Source organism: Manis javanica, chromosome 1 (assembly GCF_040802235.1).
Source record: "Manis javanica isolate MJ-LG chromosome 1, MJ_LKY, whole genome shotgun sequence".
Taxonomy (NCBI): domain Eukaryota; kingdom Metazoa; phylum Chordata; class Mammalia; order Pholidota; family Manidae; genus Manis; species Manis javanica.
The window spans coordinates 190156948-190182235 of record NC_133156.1 but is presented as its reverse complement, the minus strand read 5'-3'; the positions used below and the strand labels follow the sequence as shown (position 1 = coordinate 190182235).

At 34.2% G+C, this 25288-nt stretch overlaps 1 protein-coding gene, 1 non-coding gene and 1 pseudogene across 11 annotated transcripts in view; 1 reads left to right on the top strand and 2 right to left on the bottom strand.

Moving 5' to 3' along the window:
- EHBP1 (EH domain binding protein 1) overlaps positions 1–25288 on the top strand; it is a 433785-nt gene that overhangs the window by 188367 nt on the left and 220130 nt on the right. For all 10 annotated transcript variants that reach the window (XM_073212603.1, XM_073212598.1, XM_073212633.1 and 7 more), the window contains 2 exons: positions 3066–3247; positions 5934–6073. In XM_073212603.1, coding sequence (XP_073068704.1) covers positions 3066–3247; positions 5934–6073 — 322 coding nt within the window. The remainder of the gene's footprint in view (positions 1–3065; positions 3248–5933; positions 6074–25288) is intronic.
- LOC118968049 (U2 spliceosomal RNA) lies at positions 5013–5204 on the bottom strand. Its single transcript, XR_005055429.1, has one exon. It is a non-coding gene; the product is annotated as a U2 spliceosomal RNA (small nuclear RNA).
- On the bottom strand, positions 6094–13082 carry LOC108405818 (small ubiquitin-related modifier 2 pseudogene; annotated as a pseudogene).

Genomic DNA, 25288 nt, shown 5'->3' with positions numbered 1-25288 from the left:
ATCACCTGGTAATAGTTATATGCATATGGGAGGGATTGGATGGAAATAGGGAGTGGAGGTACTTACTATTTTTGGAAATGCAGATTTTTGAGCCCAAATCTAATTTTATTAGATCTCCTGGGATGGGATCCAAGTATCTAAGTTATCTAAAGCTTTCCTACTTTTATTTAATTTTATTTTTAATAAACACTGAAGTTTAAGAATTTTTGCTTAGGAATTGTAAAGTAATTCTCAAAATGCTGCCAGATTCACATACAGTTTTATAAACATAGGTCCAGAGACAGAAACTCAGTCTTATACATATGTAAATACTCACTTCTTAACTGACTATTGTCATCTAACTTACTTTCTCTAAGAGTTCCTTTTACTGTTTTTTTCTCTTATTTCTGTTCTCTTATCCAACCTACATGTGACATAAAATAGCATTAGGACTCTGGCCAACAATAAACAGTAATTCTCTCTTAAAACTCTCCCTGCCTGGCTGACCCCTACTAGTTTGAGAAAGGACTACAGAATGCAATAGACATGCTCATATAGCAATGCAACCAGTTATTTCATTCCTTTTTGTAGAACTGATGGTAGCAATGATAGCAATCTTGGATGTGTAAAGATTTTGACTTAGTTATGGAAAGTGAAGACTTATGGAGCTAGAGTTATAGCTATGAAGGATCCCCATATTTTTCACATTACTGTTCTTTTAAAATTTATTTTCTATGAGATAACCAATTTTGAAGAGGAAAACAATGTCTGAGTTGGGTGAATGATTTGATTACTAGAAATGCCATTCAAACCCCTTTTCCCAAAAAGGACACAGACTCTAGTGAGATCCTGTGTTATATTAGGAATGGATATTTGTAGACTCAAAGAACTCTATTTTGCTCACTTGTAGACCTTACAAAAGTCTTTTTCACTGTTGTTGAGCAAATAAATACTTAATTAAGTGGTGTGGTTAGTTGTGTTAAGAATTTAGTAGTTTTTATTTCCTGTTATTTCAGAGACACTGATTTACCAAACACTTAAAAACTCTCAGTTCAGCGGGAAACCTTTTCTACTAATTTTTATCTAAAAAATGAAATTGAATGTTAATCTTCAAAACTATAGATTTTATAGGAATCATCCTTTAAATGGGCTTTCAAAATTGTGCTCATTTCCAAGTTACCTAAATTTTTATAGTTTGATTGTTCAGTCAAAAAATAAATAATTACTATTAAGGGATCAGTGTCATACTTAGTGAAACAAATTTATTTAACAAAATCTGAAAATAAATATGTGGCAGTTTGTATGTCATGCTTTCAAAACAGGTTTTAAATCCTGTATTATATGTAGGAGTTGTTAGCTATTCTGAAGGTATAATAAGAGATTATTGTTCATATCAGTGTAATAAATTGATACTACCTGATCATACTTTTTCATTTTGCACATTGTCAGAACCTTGGACCTTAATCTTATTCTTTGACTGACAGTAGCGACCAGGGAAAGAACTTGTATTGTTTGGGATAGTCACATCTGTTCAACTTGATTCAGCCGAGGGTTTTTGCATATTCTTAAGTATTTTTTCTGAGGGCTTAAATCCTTCTCAAGTGCTTGATACATTTTTGAAATTCATTCATAAGGCATCTACATGCACTAATAGTTCTGTATAATATTGCTGTGCATAATCTGACAGATAAGATCACATTTTTAAAAGAGGTATTCTTTAGGGGTGCTACCATACATTTTTACTTGTTCTACTGGCAGAAATGTCTATTTCTTTGAAAAGCCTGTTTTAATGTTTTGATTTAATTATCCTTATTTTAGGCAAGTGCATCAATCATAGGACAAATAAAGATTTATTGAATAATAATTCAGAGGTTAATGATAGTTTTTCATGTTTTGGTTAGAAAGTTGAGTAATTTTATAGAAAACCATTGTAGAGCTTGAATGTATTTCTATTTAATCTCCTTATTATATGGGAAAGGTTACTGAGGCTCAAATTGACTGATTTACTCAAGGTCACACAGCTTGGAAATTTGACCTTATTTTAGGTCTGAATTCCTAGACCAGTAAACCCTAAGAGATGCTGGTATATTACTTCTGGTTTACATTAATGATGGTTCATGACCTCTCATTTACATTATTTACAAATTATCTTACATTTAAGATTTCCCCTTGTCATTAGAACACATAGTCAGGGATTATGTCTTATTCATCATCATACCTTTCCAGAATTGACACTGTGTCTTATACATAGTTGATGGCCAATCAATATTTTGCTGTCTTGTTCTCCTAAGCTATATTCATTATTCATTGTTCTCCTGGTCTATTACTCTATAAAGTATAATTTTGAAACAAGATAGCTTACTATTGGAATGTTAAACACCTTTGATAGCAAATATGCTTTATTTTGTGTCCATTTCTGATGTATTGGCAATAGCTGTGGGGAAAAGAATTTTGTGATCTGCTGGGGTCAGTTCTGCAGTGTTTCCTACAGGCATACAATCAGAGAAGCCAACTGTTTCTTCCTTCATGTATGTGATCTTAGGGAAGTGAGAGAGAACTACTAACTGGAGTGATCAGAAAAGGTCCTGGGAAGAATTAAGTCTCAAATAACAGGATAGAATTCAGATACATTAGTCAGAATGCCACTGGAACTAGGAGTTCTATAAAAAATTGTAGGCATTTAAATGGAGAAATACCATTAGGTTACATTAAATATAATCAAAGAATGCATAACAGTTGCTGAGTATGTGTGATACCTAGCACTGTGCTAGATCCTCTTTATATAGGAAACCTGGAGACTTTCTGTCCTAAATTACATTCCTTGCTTTTCCTTCCCTGATACATTTAGGGTTGTTCTAGTCTATTCTTATTTCTGCCTGGGCCAGCTCTCTCCAATTTTATATCTACTTTACATAAACATAAAAGTTGTGATATAACCTCATCACAGTATTTTTTCAATATTGTGTTATAGAAACTCATTGGAGAATGAAGTCTTGGTTGTTAATCATATTATTAAAATAATATTTAAAATTATTTGGCTGTAAAGTAAACAACTCCAAATTACGTAATTATTTTTTACCTTCCAGGAATCCCCTTCTGGTCGAAGGAAAGCGCTTGCTACTAGCAACATCAACATGAAACAGTATGCAAGCCCTATGCCAACTCAGACTGATGTCAAGTTAAAATTTAAGCCATTGTCTAAAAAAGTTGTATCTGCCACTCTTCAGTTTTCATTGTCTTGCATTTTCCTTCGAGAAGGAAAAGCCACGTAAGTTCCTTTCATCAAGTCAGCTGCCAACAGTGAGAACATCCTACCACACACCAATCATTCTTGCTATTCTTTGTTTCAGAGACTGAATTAGTGAACTCCTTATTTATGGTCCCTGTTGATTCTAAAGAATGTACAGTAATATAAAAGTCATTACAACAAGTTTCAAACCTTAAATTGTGTATTATAGGGTGTCATACATGTTTGTTTTATATTTCAGCATTAAGTCTGAAGTACAGACATTTCAATTATAGAGCTGTTTGATGCAGCTGAGACATGATAGGCCCCCAAAATGAAAAGTTTAGGGTAAAAAGGATGAAAGAACTAAAGAAATTTTACTAATTCATGTTGTTTGGCTCTGCCTTCCAAAAATTGTATGGCAAGGTACAGTTAGATTGCCAGTTTGCTATAATCATTATCCTTTTCAGAAATCACTTTTTAAACACTAAATAAGCATTGTACAAAGACAATTCTTAAAACCAGTTCTAGTCAAATTCTAATTGGATAAAATGAGGTGAACATACCTAGAACAGATATAAAAGGTAACATTTGCCCTGGCTGTTGCATTACAGACAAAGTGCACGTTTTGGGTGTAGTGAAAGGGTTAGTACCTACTTGGAGTGATCAGGGAGGAGAAATGGAAATTCTATGCCTAGACTTAAAAGGTGAGGGAAGAAGGCAGCCATGACCATTTCAGTCCAATCTGAAACAGAATTCTGAATATATTTTACATAGAAGAATCTGATTACTATAATTAGCCATGTCTGCTTGACTGATTAGACTGGATTCTGTGCATCAGTCAAAACGAGATGATTGGTACTCTTCTACAGGGCAGCAGATGACTTGGTAGATGAAAGTAAGCCTCTTCTCTAGATAGTTGGCTTCTAAGTGAGTGTGGTAGAGAGCACAGAGTGGAAGAAACTAGTCTTTCATCTCAGGACATTAAATTGTAGACTTAAAACTGTAAAATTAAAAATAAAGACCTATCCTGAAGTTCAAGCCAAAATGAAAGAAAAGGAAACACAGGAAGAAGAGAGAAAACACAGAGAAGATCCTTCAAAGGTAGACTTCTTTCCACTGGCAGAAGCAGTAAGTGAGTCAGCACCATTCACAGGAGTCTTCCTGAATGGAAGATTTAGTCAAACCAAATTTCTCAATTTGAATGGAGAATTGAGAACACCCTGAACTCCCTTTCTGCCTCCTCGTTCTTTGCCTCCTAATTCTTCCCAAAGGCAAAAGTTTAAAATATGAGGAAATTAAAGAGGTAATATTAGCATATTAACATTTTAAGAATAATGTTCTATGTTGAAATTTTCCCTCCTGGATAGGTGAGCAATTTGTAAGCCATTCATATAAGGTAGTACAAAATCTTTTGTTCATGCAGACTTTGTGTCACTAAATTTATTTTAAAAAAGGAAGTGATTTTATTAACTTTAAGGTTATGTGAGATAAAAAATGCAAAGAATTTCAAAAACTAGTTTAGTCTGCAAAGTCATACCGTAATTTAGAAGGTAAATGAATATTAACAAGCATTACTTGACAAAAGAAACTGTATTTTATTTAATTTTATTGTGGTAAGAGCATGAGAAACAGTGGTAATTCATCTTTCTGAGTTTGGGGAAAGTATGTCAGATTGAAATTTAATGTGTTAGAAGCATGTTTCCTTTGCTGTAGTTTATTTAAAATTTAAGGTGAAAATAACAGACCAAGAAAACCTAAATTATTTGACCTTTAGAATATTTAATGGAAACCTTTTTCTCCCCAAAGTAGGTACACCATTCCCAGAGGTACTACAATACCAGATTGATGAGTAGAGTGGATGGCACAAGCTCCTATTCCATCTCCCTGCTCTAAAAATCCACTTAATTTGTTGTCCTCAGATAGAGGATATTATGAGATATTGAACTGATAAGAACAGATACTACACTTGATCTTAGTCAAAAGGCTGTGAAATGATTAATGGAAACCTTATAAATTAATAGTTTAAAATAGTTCAAGATAAAAACATTTTAATATTTTATCAAATATATGGTATTTAACTTATAATCAATCCAGGTAATTTTCTATCTTATAATTATTGAAAAGGCTAGACTTTTTGTTTCAAGGTGTCTTTTTCATTACAGTAGTTACTTAACTCCTAGGAAGTTATAGCCCCTTTGAGAAAAATGCACATTTAAACAAGATTTAAATATAATTTATAGGGGTTTACCACTTCTTTTCCCTCCTACCCTACAAAACTGAAAAGGTTCACAGACTTCAGATTAAGAATTTTGATTCTAACTCTTTTTGATTGTTTGAATATTTTAAAGCCTAGAACTCATCTTATTTTCAAGCTATCCTACTGTCTTATGAAACAAGTTTTTGTTTCCTGATTTCATGATTAGGATACCACACTTTAATCCCATGAAGAAAATTGTAGTCTGCCATAGATCTGCAGAACAGAATTAAACTAACCCCTAACTAGATAGTTTTTAATCCTGTTTGCTTTTTTTACTAATTTAATGTGCCATTTGAATACTTAATGAGTATTTATATTTTTCAATCATCTTATACAATTGTTGAAAAATATTTATTAATGTAGAAAGAAGTAATATATTAATACTATTTTCTTGACACAATCCTTTTTCAAATAATGTCATTTAGTGAACTTATTATAAGTGTATTATATTTTAAATCATTGCTATAGGGATGAAGACATGCAAAGTTTGGCTAGTTTGATGAGTATGAAGCAGGCTGACATTGGCAATTTAGATGACTTTGAAGAAGACAATGAAGAAGATGATGAGAACCGAGTGAATCAAGAGGAAAAGGCAGCAAAAATTACAGGTTGGTTTATTAGCATTAAGTTCATCTTTCTTTGGCAGAGTTGAAAAACTCATTCTCTTTTCCCAGGAAAAAGGTGTTTTTCTTCCATAAGCATTTCTAAGATAATATACCATTTAGCTCTGAAATCTTTACGTGCTGATGGCAGTAACAGATTTTAGCAGTTTGAGATCAAGCCCAAGGTTAATCAAGAAAGCATAAAACTTTACTGGACCTACTGATTATAGTATAAAGTAACCTAAGTATGTCCATACTTCTTCTTTCAATGTATGGATGAAACCTCTATAACTAAAGATATGCCTTAAGGGTGAAATAAGTTACATTTGCTACATTCTTCTAGCTCATGTTCATTTATTTACATAAACTATATGCACATTCTTTGTTTTGAATTTGTGTATATTTTATGTATCCTTATAATTAGCAGCTTCTGTTCAAACTGCTAAGATGGTAAGTGGTTAGAACCTCTTTGTACTAACCAGTCAGTAAATATTTATTTACAATTTGCTGTCACATTTAATAGGAAATTACACACCCTCTTTCATTGTAAAATAGTATCCTGTAAATAAATAAGCCAGATGGATAATTGAAGGTGAACTTGTATTTCTCTACTAACTTTAAAAACAAAACAGAATATGTTCACTCACCTCATGTAAGATGAGAGAGTCAGTATTACTCTATCTTCTCTTTATTTGAACCTCTCCCTCTGATCTCTCCTGGCTATTATTTTTATTTCAGTAACATTTTGTTTTTCAATAATAAATGCTGACATTTGCATTATGTTTATAAAAGGTCAGCAACAACTATATGATACTTTCAAAAATGTCATGTCTTTCCTATCTTTGAGTTCTTTGTTTTATTTGGCTAGCTGGAGTACTTCAACAAGGATAAGTTGGTGACATTCCTCTAACACTGCCAATGACTTTCTATATAACCTTCAAAATTTAATTCTTTTGACGCATACTCTGAGAAGCCTTTCATGCCCAGTCCCTCTTAAGCTTGACCCCTCCATCCTTTATGATACTACTGTACAATTTACAAATGTAGGCATTTTCTTTTTTATAGAGCATAAGTTTTTCTAACTCCAGTGGGATATAATTAGATCTTTTAGTTAGAGAAAAAGGTTTGTTCTTTGTAGATTGTTTTTAGTTAAAACTAAAGCTCAACTAAGTACTAATACCATAAGTAGGAGTAAAAAAATACACATTTTCACAGCTGTTTTGAGCAATGTTGTATTGTTTTAATCACAGCGATGGGGAAAAAGGTGATAACGATATGTTTGTTACTAGTTCTATGCTGGCATTGAAAGATAAACAAAGGACTTTTTTTAGCAAAATGCAGATTTAGCGAAAGCGTTCAATGATAATTAGGTTTTATAGCTAAACCCTTATCTTTTGGGACTGCGATACCAAAATACCATCACTGGGTAGCTTATAAACAACATAAATTTATTTCTCACAGTGCTGAAGGCTTGAAGTCTGAGATCAGGGTGCCAGCAGAGTTGGGTGAAGTCCCTCTTCTGGGTCCAAGACTTCTCTTTGTATTCTTCACATGGTGGAAAGGGGCAAGGGATCTCTTGTGGGTCTCTTTTATAAGGGTATTTAATCACATTAGCCCTAATGATGTAATCCCCTCTCAAAGGCCTCCACCTCCTAATGCCTTCACACTGAGAATTAGGATTGAAATATATGAATTATGGGGGAACACAAAACATGACTCAGGCATAGTAACCCTTATTGCTTAAATGTCCACATATACCTTATTCCCTAAAATTCCTGCAGGAGTAACTTCCTTTTTAGATAGACTAAAATTCTCTGACCCTAATTGAAAAAGTTGTTTTAATGCAACTGTGAGAATCCAAGGTTTCTTTGGAATGCTAAACTTTGTGTTATTATTTATTTATATATTTATTTTCCCTATTTATGAAATTCTTTCAAGGTAGAGAATATATTCTAATCATTTTTTTTTTAATCCCTAGCCTCTAGCACATTGTCTGAAACATATTGGGAATTTAATATATGTTAACTGAAAAGCCACAAATCAATGAATGGGGCTTCCCTCTCCTATTATAGCCCATATCGATCACTTTGGCTTATTATCTTGTTCCATTCATTGAACCTTTAATCCTATACTACCTTTTACAGGGTAGGGTGGTCCTGTTTTATGGGAGAAATGTGATCTGGAGGGGACACATAATTCAAATATTAAATAATTCAAGACCAATAATAAATGTAAAAAGTGTGTGTGGCAGGAACAGAGGTAGGACAGTAAGTGATTAGATGCATGTTCTAAGTAGATAAATCCACAATCATGGTAACCTGTTTTTGCTTTGATGTTACATTTTTTCCTCAGTGTTTTCTATTATATTTGCAAAGTACAGTTACTATATTAATAGCACACATGTTATGGCAGTTATTTGGCTTCCTTAGTTGCATTTTTTAGCACATATAAATTCTATACCCAAGGTACTGGCTTATAGGATTTTTTTTTTTAAGCACCAACACCACCACTCGAAAATGTTCGAGTAAAGTAGTTTTAAGATAATATAAAAAAATATTTAAGATTAATTAATGGTAATGTTAAAATAATAGCTTAAGAGTAATTAAGTGAATGTTTTATAAACATGGTACAAATAAAGTATGATGGGTATTTTTATTTACCAGCTAAAATGGCAGTAACTTAAACACAGCTTGCATTCACTCTTCCTTGCTGCTTTGAAATTATGGACAGAATGTTTATGGAGAAAAGATTCATTATTTTGCATTTTGCCTCTGTTAGTTATATCTTTATATTATAATATAAATACATAAAATGCAATTGCATTATGTATGGGTATATTATTTCTCCAACTAAGTTGCAAACTTCTTGAAGGACCAGACTGTTAGTTATTTTGTTACACCTCAGATAGACACCTAGAGGCTCTTCATTTAGTCAGTGATTTCTTATGGAAAATTGCTGTTAAATCAGTAGTAATTGATAAAATATATCTTTTTTGAATTTGTGTATGTTTTATGTATCCTTATATTTAGCAGCTTCCATTCAAACTACTAAGATGGTAAGTGGTTAGAACCTCTTTGTATTAATCAGTCAATAAATATTTGTTGACAATTTGCTGTCACATTTAATAGGAAGTTATTCATCCTCTTTCATTTTAAAATAGTATCCTATAAAATAAATAAGCCAGATGATAAATGAAAGTGAACCTATATTTCTCTATTAACTTTAAAAATAAAACAATATATTCACTCACTTCATGTGAGATGAGTCAGTGTTACTCTATCTTCTCTTTATTTTAAAAATAAATTTATAATAATTTATTTTGAAAGTATAGTCTTTGCTATATGTTTTACAAATTAATAGTATCTATTGTATCTATATACAAATCTATAGTATCTGTACTTGGACTTATCACAAATCGCTACCCTGTTCTATCTGAGGCAAAATTCAGTGCTAACTGGAAACATATTTTGGGACTAGCTCTTAGGCAGGGGCCTTTTATTGATGTTAAATGTATAGATGCATTCTACAGAGGTGCAGTACCAGAGAATAGGCAAGGGAATTTTGAATTGCCTTTTGAAAAATCACTGGTATGTTGTGGGAGTGATAGGCTTTAGAGTTGAGGAAACAAAGCCTTTTAATTACAAGTTTACTACATCCAGAATTAGAAAGTATATATGATTTCAAAACAATGAGTGCCTCCATCTATATAGCAACCTCAGTATTTGGTAGTACGACCATCTTTGGGATTCTTGTTGAATTTCTGAATACACACCAACAAGATTAAAAAAAAAGATTCCTGCAAAAATGAAAATGTCCTGATGAATACAGCTCAGAAGATCAGGTTCAACTGAAGCATTTTATAGCCAGTCACTACTGGAGAAACTCAGACATTATGAGACAACTGAAAAGTTCCTGTATACTTCCAGTTGTTGCAAAGATTACCAAGGTGTCTACTTAGGCTCAATCAGATATTCATATCCACCTGACATGAAGGCCAGATTTAGCATTAAATTCACAAGATACTATACAGGAAGCACAGCATGTCAGCAGAGCACTCCTCTTTGACTAGAGTCCTCACAGCAACCCAGGTACTATTCTATAACCTGTACTACCAGGTGACAACTTGGGTACTCAGAGACAAGTTCCACATAGTTAGAAGCAGGGATTAGCTTAACTTAGAATCTCCATGCTGCACAAGAGCTAATATCTTTTGTAGCAAGTTGGTAGGTATAATTAAAAGGGCCCTTTTAAGAGACATGCCTAATTCCAAGAGTCCACAGTCAGAGAAGCTCAAAGCTATGGCCTTCCATCAGATATATAGTCCATTCAGAGTCCTCCCATCCAGATGCAATTTATAAACCAGGATTCATTTTTACCATAAGCAATGTTCCTGCTGTTTGTTAATCCTTTTCTTATAGTTGGTAAAGTTAATTTGGGAGGAGGATGAGAGAGTGATATGTTGGCTATTTTCAGAGAACATAGTCTTACAGCATAGATGGGAGTAGATGAGACAGTTCATATTTGAGGAGCTAAAGTTGATTATAGTATGCCTCAGCCCTCTGAGATTAAATGTCCTACTTGCTATGGCTATGGATAGGGATAAATAAGTCTCCCTCCTTTGATAAAAGTCCTTAAAATAAACATGAGGCTCTGGTCAGAAAACATCCATTAATTTACTTCTGGTCTTTACCCAGCCCTTTGCCCTGCATGACCTAGGGCACTCATGAACAAAATCATAGGGTTGCTGTGGACTCTATAAAATAATAAAATAAAAAATGGCCACCTGTTTTGGAAGTCTGTGTAAAGGATGAAAAAAAAATTTTTTTTTGAGAGGGCATCTCTCATATTTATTGATCAAATGGTTGTTAACAACAATAAAATTCTGTATAGGGGACTCAATGCACAATCATTAATCAACCCCAAGCCTAATTCTCAACAGTCTCCAATCTTCTGAAGCATAACGAGCAAGTTCTTACATGGTGAACAAATTCTTACATAGTGAATAAGTTCTTACATGGTGAACAGTGCAAGGGCAGTCATCACAGAAACTTTCGGTTTTGATCACGCATTATGAACTATAAACAATCAGGTCAAATATGAATATTTGTTTGATATTTATACTTGATTTATATGTGAATCCCACATTTCTCCCTTATTATTATTATTATTATTACTATTATTTTTAATAAAATGCTGAAGTGGTAGGTAGATGCAAGATAAAGGTAGAAAACATAGTTTAGTGCTGTAAGAGGGCAAATGTAGATGATCAGGTGTGTGCCTATGGAATAAGTATTAATCCAAGCTAGACAAGGGCAACAAATCATCCACGATGCAGAAGATTTCTCTCAAAATAGGGGTGGGGGGTAAGGTTCTAAGGATGTAAAGGATGTAAATTTTTGGAATACTGTATCTAGTGTTTAGGAATTAAGGTTGGAAAACAGGGTAGAATCAGAGACGTGGGACATTTTCGATCCCTTGAACTAAAAAGTTGATCAGGCACCATTGCTACCTCCTTTTTAAAAAATTTGAGACCCTAGGATGAAAGACTAAAGAAAGCCAGAATATTGCTTCCCAGTGCTTTGAACTCAAATGTGCTAAGTCAGAGAACAGTAGAAGCAGCAGAAAACATAGACTACAAATTCAGCCTACTTTCTATGTCACTCTTAAACCCTATTGCTGTTTCATTTGTACTAAGGCAACATTCTCTATTCCCCCACCACCCCAAGACTTCAGAAGAATTCTGGTGATATTAGAGCCCATCTGGCAAGTCTGGGATGGAAGTAAGAGCTCTGAAGCTAGAAGCTTTCTATTTCTTAGGGGAGAAGCCAAGAAACAATGAATATTCTAAGTATCAATATGCATTCTCTGAGAATTTGTCCTAGGAATGTGTTGGTTTAACCATAGTAACAGAATAAAGTAGAAAATATATATAATCATCTCAATAGATATTGAAAGGAGTGTTTGACAAAATTCACTACCAAGGTTCTCAGCAAGAGAAACTTGCTTTTCTTTTCCATTTTAACCAAGAAGTTTATTTAAACAACAAGACACTTGAAGGGAAAACTATCTAGGATTCATTTCTTTTAGAGTAATTTATCCCTACTTAAAGACAGATTGCCCTACATGTAACAGCTATGTACAAAAAAGTTATAAAACTGTCCTTGGTTTTACAATGATAAATGAAAAACATTAAAATTCTCCGATTGAGCAAGATATGCAAAATTTTTTATGTTGTTCTTTTTGTTGTTGTTGTTAAACAGTGAGAGCAAAATAACCTACTGGAATATAAAGACAAGAGCTGGATGAGCATGCCCTAATAGAGAAAAGGGGTATTTTCACAGAGCCAGTATTTTTCCCCATCCCATCTCCATTTCATGTCAATCAAACATACTATTGGACATCTAATTTTAAAAAATGCAGTATGCTTGTGCACATACACAGTTACTTTGTATACAATAAAGGAATGGGGAAAGGGAAAATAAAGAATAGAGAAAACTATATTGTAGTAGTCAGGATGTGGAGGAACCAAATTGTAGTTTTCTAATAGTAAATGTCTTCTTGGTCTGTTGGAACAGAGTTCTGAAGTAAAGTAGCAGGTTCCCTTTTTAGTAGACACTTCCTGTGTGTGGCTGGAACACATCAATTGTATTTTCATCCTCCATTTCCAACTGTGCAGGTGTATCTGTTTCACTGATTGGCTGCCCATCAAATAGGAGTCTGATCTGCCTCATTGACAAACCCTGTCATTCACAATAGGCTTTCATTAGTTGTACAAAGTGCTGTATGACTGTTAATCTTAAACTGCATAACAGAACCATCCTGACCTTCCACCTTCACATTAATATGATCCTTGTTCTCAGTCTTGACTGCTTCCTTGACTTTTGTCGGCCACGGTAGGTGCGTGAGTCACCTCAGCTGCTGCTTCAATGAAGTCGTCCGCACTGAACGAGCACACAAGCAGCACTGGTAGCGGTGGAAGAAGCAGCAGAGTTTTAATATAAAGGAATTTCCTCATTTTGATAAAGAGCATTAATGAAAAGTACAGCTAAAATCATACTTAACACTTTTCTTCTAAAACTGCAAGCATGGCAAGGTTGTTTGCACTTACTATTTTATTCATCATTATCCTGGAGATCCTAGCAGGGTCACAGAAATCAAAACCAATATGGATAAATCTGTTCCTTTATATATGAACAACAAAATTTGGGAAATGAAATTAACAAAATAATAATGTAGATACTTAGAAATAAAGTTTTTACTATAATTTTTTAAATTAAGATACTATTGATACAGACTCTTATGAAGGTTTCACATGAAAAACAATGTGGTTACTACATTCACCCATAATATCGAGTCCCCCCCATACCCCAGTACAGTCACTGTCCATCAGTATAGTAAGATGCTACAGAGTCACTACTTGTCTTCTCTGTGCTACATTGTCTTCCCCATGATCTCCCCCACACCATGTGTGCCAATCATAATACCCCTCAATCCCCTTCTCCCTCCCTCCCCACCTGACCTCCCCCACCCCTCCCTTTGGTAACCACTAGGCCCTTCTTGGACTCTATGAGTCTGCTGCTATTTCATTCCTTCAGTTTTGCTTTGTTGTTATATTCCACAAATGAGGGAAATCACTTGGTACTTGTCTTTCTCCACCTGCCTTATTTCACTGAGCATAATACCCTTTACTTCCGTCCATGTTGTTGCAAATGGTAGGATTTGTTTTCGTCTTATGGCAGAATAATATTCCATTTTGTATATATACTATATCTTTATCCATTCATCTACTGATGGACACTTAGGCTGCTTGCTTCCATTTCTTGGCTGTTGTAAATAGTGCTGTGATAAACATAGGGGTGCATATGTCTTTTTTAAACTGGGCTCCTGCATTCTTAGGAAAAATTCCTAGGAGTGGAATTCCTGGATCAAATGGTATTTCTATTTTGAGTTTTTTGAGGAACCTCCAGATTGCATTCCACAATGGTTGAACTAATTTACATTCCCACCAGCAGTGTAGGAGGGTTCCCCTTTCTTCACATCCTTGCCAACATTTGTTGTTCCTATTCTTTTCTATGTGGGGCATCCTAACTGGTGTGAGGTGATATCTCACTGAGGTTTTAATTTGCATTTCCCTGGTAATTAGTGATGTGGAGCATCTTTTCATGTGCCTGTTGGCCATCTGAACTTCTTCTCTGGAGAATTGTCTGTTCATATCCTCTGCCCATTTTTTAATTGGGTTATTTGTTTGTTGGTTGTTTTAAAATAAATTTACCAACAAAGTAGAAAAAAACTCTTCACTGAAAATGGTAATACATTATTGAAGATAATTAAAGAAGGCCTTAATAAATGGAGGGAGATTCTGTGTTCATAGAAGACTTAATATTGTTAAGATGCCATTTCTCACCAAATGAATCTATAGCTTGAACTCAATGCCAATCATAAACTTTGCAGACATTTAAAAAAAAAGGAAATGGAGAAACTCATTCTAAAATGTATTAGAAAATGCAGAGGACCTCAGTACTTGTATCATACAAAATAGACTTCAAAACAAAGAAAGTAATAAGAGACAAAGAAGGACATTACATAATGATTAGGGGTCAGTCCAACAACAGGATATAACTATTATAAATATCTATGCACCCAACACAGGATCACCTGCATATGTGAAACAAATACTTACAGAATTAAAGGGGGAAATAGAATGTGATGCATTCATTTTAGGAGATTTCACACACCACTCACTCTAAAGGACAGGTCAACTAGACAGAAAATAAGTAAAGAGACAGAGGCACTGAACAATATATTAGAACAGATAGACCTAACAGACATCTGCAGAACACTCCATCCAAAAGCAACAGGATACACATTCTTCTCAAGTGCACGTGGAACATTTTCCAGAATAGATCATATACTATGCCACAAAAAGAACCTCAGTAAATTCAAAAAGATTGAAATTGTACCAACCAGCTTCTCAGATAACAAAAGTATGAAACTAGAAATTACACAAAGGAAACAAAAAAGCCCCCACACACATGGAGGCTTAATAACATGCTCCTAAATAATCAATGGATCAATGACCAAATAAAAACAGAGATCAAGCAATATATGGAGACAAATGACAACAATAATTTAACACTGCAAAAATCTGTGGGATCCAGCGAAGGCTGTGCTATGAGGGAAGTATACTGCAATACAGGCCTTTCTCAGGAAAGAACAATCCCTAATGAACAGTCTAAACTCACAATTAACAAAACTGTAAAAGGACGAAGAAATGAGGCCCAAAGTCAGTAGAAGGAGCGACATGATAAAGATTAGAGCAGAAATAAATAAAATCAAGAAGAATAAAACAATAGAAAGGATCAGTGAAAGCAGGAGCTGGTTCTTCAAGAAAATAAACAAAATAGATAAACCCCTTTCCAGACTGATCAAGAATAAAAGAGAATCTACACACATAAACAATCAGAAATGAGAAAGGAAAAATCACTACAGACACCACAGAAATACAAAAAATTATGAGAGAATACTATGAAAAATTATTTGCTAACAAACTGGATAACCAAGAAGAAATGGGCAACTTTCTAGAAAAATACAAGTTTCCAAAGTGGACCCAGGAAGAAACAGAATGTCTGAATAGACCAATTACCAGCAAGGAAATTGAATTGGTAATCAAAAAACTACCTGAGAACAAAACTCTTGGACCAGATGGTTTCACTGCAGAATTTTATCAAAAATTTAGTGAAGACCTAACACCCATCCTCTTTAAAGTTTTCCAAAAGTAGAACAGAAGGGAATACTTCCAAACTCTTTCTACGAAGCCAACATCACTCTAATACCAAAACCACGCAAAGACAACACAAAAAAGAAAATTACAGAGCAATATCCCTGATGAACATAGATGCAAAAATACTCAACAAAATATTAGCAAACCAAATTCAAAAATACTTCAAAAAGATCATCCATTTTTATCAAGTGGGATTCATCCCAGGGATGCAAGGATGGTACAACATTTGAAAATCCATCAACATCATCCACCACATTCTCAAAAAGAAGGATAAAAACCACATGATCATCTCCATAGATGCTGAAAAAGCATTTGACAAAATTCAACATGCATTCATGATAAAAACTCTCAAACTCTCAACAAAATGGGTATAAAGGGCAAGTACCTCAACATAATAAAGGCCATATATGACAAGCCCACAGCCAACACTATACTTAACACCAAGAAGCTGAAAGCTTTTCCTTTAAGATTGGGAACAAGACAAGGATGCCCACTCTCCCCACTTTTATTCAACATAGTTCTGGAGGTCCTAGCCATGGCAATCAGACAAAACAAGGAAATAGAAGGCATCCAGATTGGCAAGGAAGAAGTTAAACTGTCCCTGTTTGCAGATGACATGATATTGGACATAAAAAACCCTAAAGAATCCACTCCAAAACTACTAGATCTAATATCTGAATTCAGCAAAGTTGTGGGATATAAAATTAAAACACAGAAATCTGTTGCATTCCTATACACTAATGATGAACTAGCAGAAAGAGAAATCATGAAAACTATTTCATTCACAATTGCATCAAAAAGAATAAAATACCTAGGAATAAACCTAACCAAGGAAGTGAAAGACCTATACCCTGAAAACTATGGGACACTCTTAAGAGAAATTAAAGAGGACACTAATAAATGGAAATTCATCCCATGTGCATGGATAGGAATACTTAATATTGTCAAAATGGCCATCCTTTCTAAAGCAATATACAGATTCAGTGCAATCCCTATCAGAATACCAACAGCATTCTTCAGTGATCTAGAGCAAATAATTCTAAAATTCATATGGAACCACAAAAGATCCCTAATAGCCAAAACAATCCAGAGAAGGAAGAATAAAGCAGGGGAGGTCTCGCTTCCCAACTTCAAGCTCTACAACAAAGCTGCAGTAATCAAGACAATTTGGTATTGGCACAAGAAGAGACCCATAGACCAATGGAACAGAGTAGAGAGCCCAGATATAACCAACCATATATGGTCAACTAATATGCGATAAAGGAGCCATGGATATTTAATGGGGAAATGACAGCCTCTTCAACAGCTGGTGTTAGCAAAACTGGACAGCTAGATGTAAGAGAATAAAACTGGATTATTGTCCAACCCCATACACAAAATTAAACTCAAAATGGATCAAAGACCCGAATATAAGTCCTGAAACGATAAAACTCTTAGAAGAAAACATAGGCAAAAATCTGTTAAATATAAACACGAGCAACTTTTTCCTGAATGCATCTCCTCTGGCAAGGGAAACAAAATAAAAAATGAACAAATGGGACTACACCATGCTAAAAAGCTTCTTTACAGCAAAGGATACTATGATCAGAACAAAAGGCATCCTACAGTATGAGAGGATATGTTTGTAAATGATAGATCTGACAAGGGGTTAACATTCAAAATATATAAAGAACTCATATGCCTTAACACCCAGAAAGCAAATAACCGAATAAAAAATGGGTAGAGGATATGAACAGACAATTTTCCAAAGAAGAAATTCAGATGGCCAACAGACACATGAAAAGATGCTCCACATCGCTAATTATCAGTGAAATGCAAATTAAAACCACAACGAGTTATCACCTCATGCCAGTTAGAATGGCCAACACAGAAAAGAGTAGGAACAACAAATGCTGGCGAGGATGCGGAGAAAGGGGAACCCTCCCACACTGCTGGTAGGAATAAAAACTAGTTCAACCATTGTGGAAAGCAGTCTGGAGGTTCCTCAAAAAACTCACAATAGAAATACCATTTGTTCCAGGAATTCTACTCCTAAGAATTTACCCTAGGAATGCAGGAGCCCAGTTTAAAAAAGACGTATGCACCCCTATGTTTATCACAGCACTATTTACAATAGCCAAGAAATGGAAGCAACCTAAGTGTCCATCAGTAGATGAATGGATAAAGAAGATGTAGTATGTATACACAATGGAGTATTATTCAGTCATAAGAAGAAAACAAATCCTACCATTTGCAACAACATAGATGGAAGTAGAGGGTATTATGCTCAGTGAAGTAAGCCAGGTGGAGAAAGAGAAGTACCAAATGATTTCACTCATATGTGGCGTATAAGAACAAAGCAGAAACTGAAGGAACAAAACAGCAGCAGACTCACAGAACCCAAGAATGGATGAACTGTTGCCAACGGGAAAGGGACTGAGGGGCATGGGTGGGAAGGGAGGGGAAAGGGGAATAAGGGGCATTATGATTAGCACACATAATGTAGCGGTGGGGGCAGGGCATGGGGAAGGCAGTATAGCACAGAGAAGACAAGTGATTCTATAGCATCTTACTATGCTGATGGACAGTGACCATTATGGGCTATGTGGTGGGGACTAGATAATGGGGGGGAATCTAGTAATCACTATGTTGCTCATGTAATTGTATATTAATGATACCAAAATTTTTTTTAAAAAGTGCAGAGGACCTGAATACCAAAACATCTTGAGAAAGAAGAGACTTGTAATACTAATGCTACTTGACATGAAGATTTACTTTATTATAAAGCTATAAGAATCAAGAAATCCTGAAATTGACTTGGACAGATAAGTTGATCAGTAGAACAAAATAGGAAGTCCTGAAGTAGACCCAAACTTATTTGGTCAATTAATTTTCAACAAAGGTACAGCGTAATTCAGTGAAGAAAGGAAATTCTTTTCAACAAATGATACAGATTTCCATGTGGAATAAATTAGCCTCAATTCCTGCATTTATAGTTTTGGCTTTTAGATTTAGAGACATAAATCTAAAAGCCAAAACTGTAAAGCTTTCGAAAAAAATGGCAGTATGTTCATGTCCTGATAGTAGGCTAAGGGTTAATACATAGGAACATAAGAAACCAAAAATTATAATCATGAAAGAATACTTTGTTAAGTTAGGCTTCATGAAAATTGAAAATTTAAGTTGATCCAAGTAGACCATTAAGAAAACATGGGCAAATCAGACTAGAAGCAAATATTTACAAAACAAATATATGACAAAGTCTTATAACAAGAATTGATTTTTTTAAATGTACTACAACTCAATAGTAAAAAGACTACCCCTGTTTTTAAAAAATGGGCAAGGATTTGAACGTGTGGTATGGTTCCCAAAAAAAGGTACAGCACTGGCCAATAAGCGTAAGAAAATGTTCTCAGCACCACTTGTCATCAGGGATATAAACAAATTAAAATCAAATGAGATATGACTTCACACTCAGTAATGATTAAAAGACTGGCAGTACCAAATGTTTACAAAGGTGTGGACCAAATGGAACCCAAATCCATTGTTGGTGGAGCTTGTAAAGATAGAATTGCTTTGGAGAGTTTCTTGTTACACTAACCATACACCTACCATCTGACCCAGCAATTCAACTCCTTGATACTTATCCAAAAGAAATGAAAAAATATGTCCACAAAAAGATTTGTACAAAAATTCTCAGAGTTTTTATTCATAGCCCCAGACTGGAAATAGCTCAAGTATACATCAACAGGAGAATGACTAAAGAAACTATAGTGTATCATGAATGGAGTACTATTCAGCAATAGAAATGAACAATTAATATATTTGAAACATGGATGTATTTCAAAATATTATGCTGAATGAAAGAGGACTGACCCAAAAGTGTATACCGTGAGTCCATTTACATGATGTTCTGGAAGAGGGAAAATTAATCCTGTGTGATAAAGATAGCCTGTGAGTTTGAGGATTGATTGAAAAGAGGCATGAGAAAACCAGTGAAGATGATACAAATCATCTGGATCACATGGGTATATACATTTGTCAAAATTCATTAAATTGTACAATTTAAGGTTTTTGTCTTTAACATATATGCATAAGTAAAATACTGAAAGGTAACATGTAAAAATTATAGTACATATGGTAAATTAATAAGAAACTGAATGATTTAGTAGAAAACTTTCTGATTTATTGATCTACTATAAGGTAGCTAATATACAGAGATCACCCACTACTGAACCATGCCTTCCAATATAATGCCCTTTTGTAGTCTCCTCTCTTACGTCTAGGCTGGCCTTACGACCATTTTTAACCAATAGAAATTGTTGTGGAAGTGACACTTTGTAACTTCTAAAGCCCCTTGTAGCTTCTACCTGGGCCTCTTAATAATGCATGCTCAGGGGGAAGCCAGATGCCATGTAAAAAGTCCAGATACCCTGATTGCCATGCTGAGAAGAATTCCAAACTAGCTGTGTGGACAGGCCACCCAGAGAGAGAAAGATGCCTGTCCAGCTCCCAGTTGTTTCGGCCTTCTCAGCTAACACACCAAACACACAAGTGAAGAAGCCGTTTTGCGCGTACAGTTCAGTTCAAGCTTTCAAATGATGTCAGCCCAGCTACCATCTTGAGTCCAGTCAATCCACAGAACTGTAAGAAATAATAATTTGTTATTTAAAGCCACCAACTAAGATTATATCTGTCTGCTTATATAAACAAGAATTAAGACTCTATTCAGTCCATTCTTTCATTCATTACAACATACATTAAGTACTAGCTATGCTAAACACTGCTGTATTTTAGAGATAAAAGATGAACATGACATAGATGAATAGGTATTTAATTTCATTTTTTATGTGGTAAGTGTGAGGGGAATGTCTAGGTTCACCAGGGTGGAATGTTCACTAGGCAGTTGAAAACTTAAATCTAGTACTCACTATATATGGAGAATTATCTGCATTTATGTGTTGGTTGAAGCCAAGAAAGTGGACAAAAATTCTTCCAGGAAAAGTAGGTTTAGAGAGAAAAAAAAAGAGCCTCTGATGGAGTTCTAGGGAATAATAATGTTCAAGAGGCATATGGAAGAATAGTACCATTAAGGAAGACCAAGACAGAGATAGACTGTCAAAGAGATAGAAAGAGAACCAGGAAATATTATTGTCCTAGAAGAGGCAGAAGGAATTTCAAGGATATAATGGTTCATTTTGTTTGTTCATACAGAAATCGAGTATGATAAGAGCTCAAAGGTATCTAGTATATTTTCCAGTTAGAATATACAGTGAGAGCAACTTGAATAATAGAAATTGATAAAGGTGGGGATAAAAGATTGCAGTGAGTTGAAGAATAAATAGTAGATAAGAAATTGCAGACTATATTTTTAAGATTTTTTTTTATAAAAATTAAGAGAGTCTGGTCAAACTAGATGGTTTGAGAGACTTTTTAAAATTTGGGAGCAACTTAATCATACTAATAAGCCACTAAGACTTACTAATTAAGAGGGAGGGATCGAATATACAGGGAGAGGGAACTACTCGTCTACTTTTCTGCGTGAAGTAGCCCCTCCCTTCCCTGTTATGATCCACTATGGGATTGAAAATCACATTATTAAACTCAGTAGTTGTATCCATAAATTAAATATTTATGAACTGAAATATGTGAGAAAAGTGACATCTTTTGGACCTTGATCTCTGCCAGGAAGTTGAAATGTTACTATCGTACTCCATCTTAAAATAAGATAGATCTGTGTGAATCTTGTTATACACTGGGGAGAATGAGAGTGCTGCAAGATTGCAGGTATGTTTTAGCTCTAGGCAGTTTATTTTCTTCTTCTTTTAACTCAACTACAGATTTTCTTAAAAAGAAAACACCACCTACTCTTTATTCTGCCACCCCTACCTCTCTTTTTTTGTTGTTCAATGTGATCTCTAGTGGTCAATTTCTATCTTCTTTTACCTTCCTTACAGTAAAGGAGAACCTTAAATTACTTGACCTTTTACTTTGATTGCCTGCCCCTAATTTAGTTTTCCTTCTTATTCTCACCAATGTGAGGCAAGTCCAGGCTGACACTGTTTCAATGACTAAATGTTCAATGCTACAGGTTTTTTGCTCAGTTTGAGTAGCAAAGAGGTGGAACTTTGATTGTGCTATTATATAACATTATTAGCATTTTCCAAATATGTAAATATTTGGTGAAATAGGCTGTAATAAATAATTAAGTATTAAATAAATATACTGGGCCAGGAAGGGTAATATATTACTGGGGATGCTTCCCATTAAAAAAAAATTCTGGGAATAAATTTTTGTTGTAAATCTTTCAATTTTTTAGCCTCTTTCTAATTATAAATGTAAAACACATTGACTGTAGGCAATCTGAAAGAAACAGGAAAGTACCTTTTTAAAAGGGGAAATACATAACAAAATTATGTATTTTAGGCTCCTGACCCATATATGCAACTACCAGTTGGATTATTTTCATAAGTTTCACAGGCAACTGTAGCCTGATATGTCCCCAACTGAATGGCATCTGTCACAGTGTTAGAACTACTATCCACACAGTTACCCAAGACAGAAACCTGGCATTTAACTTAGATTCCTTTCCCTATTCCTTGTGTCAAATTAACTATCAAATCTTTCTTCTTAAATTAGCAAATATTTATTGAGTTCTCATTCCCACCTCCCTTCACCCCCCCCCACCCCCGTGGAGTGGGGATGCTGAACTATTCATCTTGCTTCCTATCCTGTTTTTATTTTCAAATGCTGTCACCATATTGCTGTGGGAAATGATGTTTCCAAAATACACATTTGATCATTCAGTGGATTTCCATACCTCTCAGAATAAAGTCCACATTCTTTAGTTTGGTCACAATAATCTTCACAATAGGACATTTACCAACCTCATCTCATTCCATTCCCCACCCCCGACACCTTAAACCCCAAACAACCTGCAGTTCCCCAAATGTGTCATGTTCTCATTTGTTTCCCTTCTGTCCCTCCATTTCTTCTCTCATTTTAATAGTAATATCTATTTGTCTTGTGTTAACTCAAATTTAGATAAGTCCAGGAGCCCTTCTTGACATAAGACTGAGTTACATATGCTCTCTTCCAGTTTCATGTAGCCTAACATTTTATAATTTGAATTAACATTTGTTTGCATACCAGATCAAGGGAGCATTGGTATAGCTAATCAGAATTACTTTTTTACTCTTAATATGAATGAAAGTTCTAGAAGCAGAAGTTCTAAGAGTGAAGTAAGGGTTTATTTAAGCTACAGATGAATAGGAACACTAGAATAGGAAGGACAAGTTGTCATCAGTGAAAAGAATGGAAAGAAGAAATTACTTTGGGTTAGTTAAATGAGGAAATGGTTATCAGTGGTTTTAGATATCACTGAAGCATGATGAAGGGGAGAAAATGTTCTAAACGTTCAGAAATATTACAATGTAAATAATTTAATCATGTAAAAGAATCATCTTGATAGTATTTAAATAAATGCTCATGCTGTACCTAAAACTCTATGGAACAATGTTCATTTTGAAGGTAAGGACCAAACCTACTATTTCTTCAGTATTCTCTGCTCTTTATAAAAGTTGTTTCAAAAAGTGATTGCTTTCTGCCTTCATTGAGATCACATCTAAGATTATAGAATAATTAAAATGTGTTAGCTATATAAAGAAAACTACAAATCTTTAAAATTTATTTTTACTGGAAGTATAGTTGACATAGTATTAGTTTCAGGTGTATGACAGTGATTTGACATTTATATACATTATGAGATGCTTACCATGATAAATATCATTACCATGTCACCATACAAAATTATTATAATATTATTGACTATATATTCTCTATGCTGTACTTGTCATCTCTGTGACTTACTTACTTTATAATTGGAAACTTATATACTTGATCTCCATAACCTATTTTGTCTATTACCTCCATCCCTCTCCCCTTTGGCAACCACCAGTTTGTTCTCTATATCTGTGGGTCAATTTCTCAATTGTTTTTGTTTTAAACTACAAATCCTTGAGCATTGTTTAAGATTTTTTTTAATCTAGTAATTGCACATCTGGGAATACAGTGCAAATAAATGATACTAATATACATGATAAAATGTGCTTAATAATAATAATACTTCAGGATTTATGAGGACTAACTCTGATAATATATGTAAAGCCCTTCCCACTACTTAATAAATATTAGCTGCTATTACTAATATTTCCTTTTTTATATTTTCAAAATGAACCTTATTTAAAAATAAACCACTCGCAAATTTAAAAAAATGTACAACTCATAATGAATGAAAAAAGTCGATCATGTGCTGGTAATCCTCCTCTATTTCATTCTATTTCCCTAAAAATTACAAAGTTACAATGACTAGTAGTGGGAGGTAAGGGATCTAACTTAATGAATGAACTCTCCCTACTGAGGAATTTGTTAGGTTAATTTGAATCTGGCTTACACTAGGTTTAATTGTGTTTACTCCTTATTTTCTATGGTTTGCTTTCACTATCTTAAACAGTTTTATTCATGTGAAATGTATTTTCTCATTCAGAGAAGGGAAATGAATAAGTTTACCAACTGTTCATATGTATTTAGCTCAAAGATCTACAAAACACTAGTATTTCTGACCACCTAATACACTAATAGTCATTTATTAAGTCTGTTTCAATATTAAATTGTATTTTTTTTAGAATGTAAATTCCAGAAGGACAATACCATCTCTATTTTTTTTCATCCTTGTGTCCCAAGGATAATACCTGGCACGGGGTGAAAAATAAATATTTGTTCAACAACAAATGAATGGATGAAAGCATCCTTATTATAGCTGTGCATTCCATGATATGGCTCAAATAAAATTTAGAATGTGTACTCAGAGTTACAGTGTTAAAGAACAGCATTTTTAATACTGAATTTCGTTTCTACTTCTAATGGTTTTTTTTTTAATCCTGGAATAATTCAGGTGTGTTTGGTTTTACCTGGTGCTGAAGTTATTGTCAGGTTGCAACTTTGGGAACAGCAAAGTCTAATTAGAATACTCTTTCAGGCTCTTTTTCTTTTCCAAGTTAATTTTCAACCATTGAGTGATAATAGCACATTCTCAGAATTATCTAAAATATATGTCGTAAAAAAACTCTATGCACAAAATGAATTCAGTCTTATTTTTAAGATTTTTCTATCTATACCTGTCTTTTTGTTCTGTATTGGCTAAATAATAAGATTTCTTCAAGCAAATACTCAAGAATTCCTTTAAAAGAACAATTTCCTTAGAAATCAAGGGTAGAGAGTAGCAGCTATTGCCTGCTTATTTTGTGCTATTTTAAATTCTGTAAGTGCTTTTTATGTTCATGATTCATGTATATAGATATTCCTAAAACCGTTAGTTAAAACTTAGAGTATTATAAAATAAACAGTACATATTTTCTGTGGTATCAGAGCATTTGTTTTTAATGTATGCATTTAAAACCGTA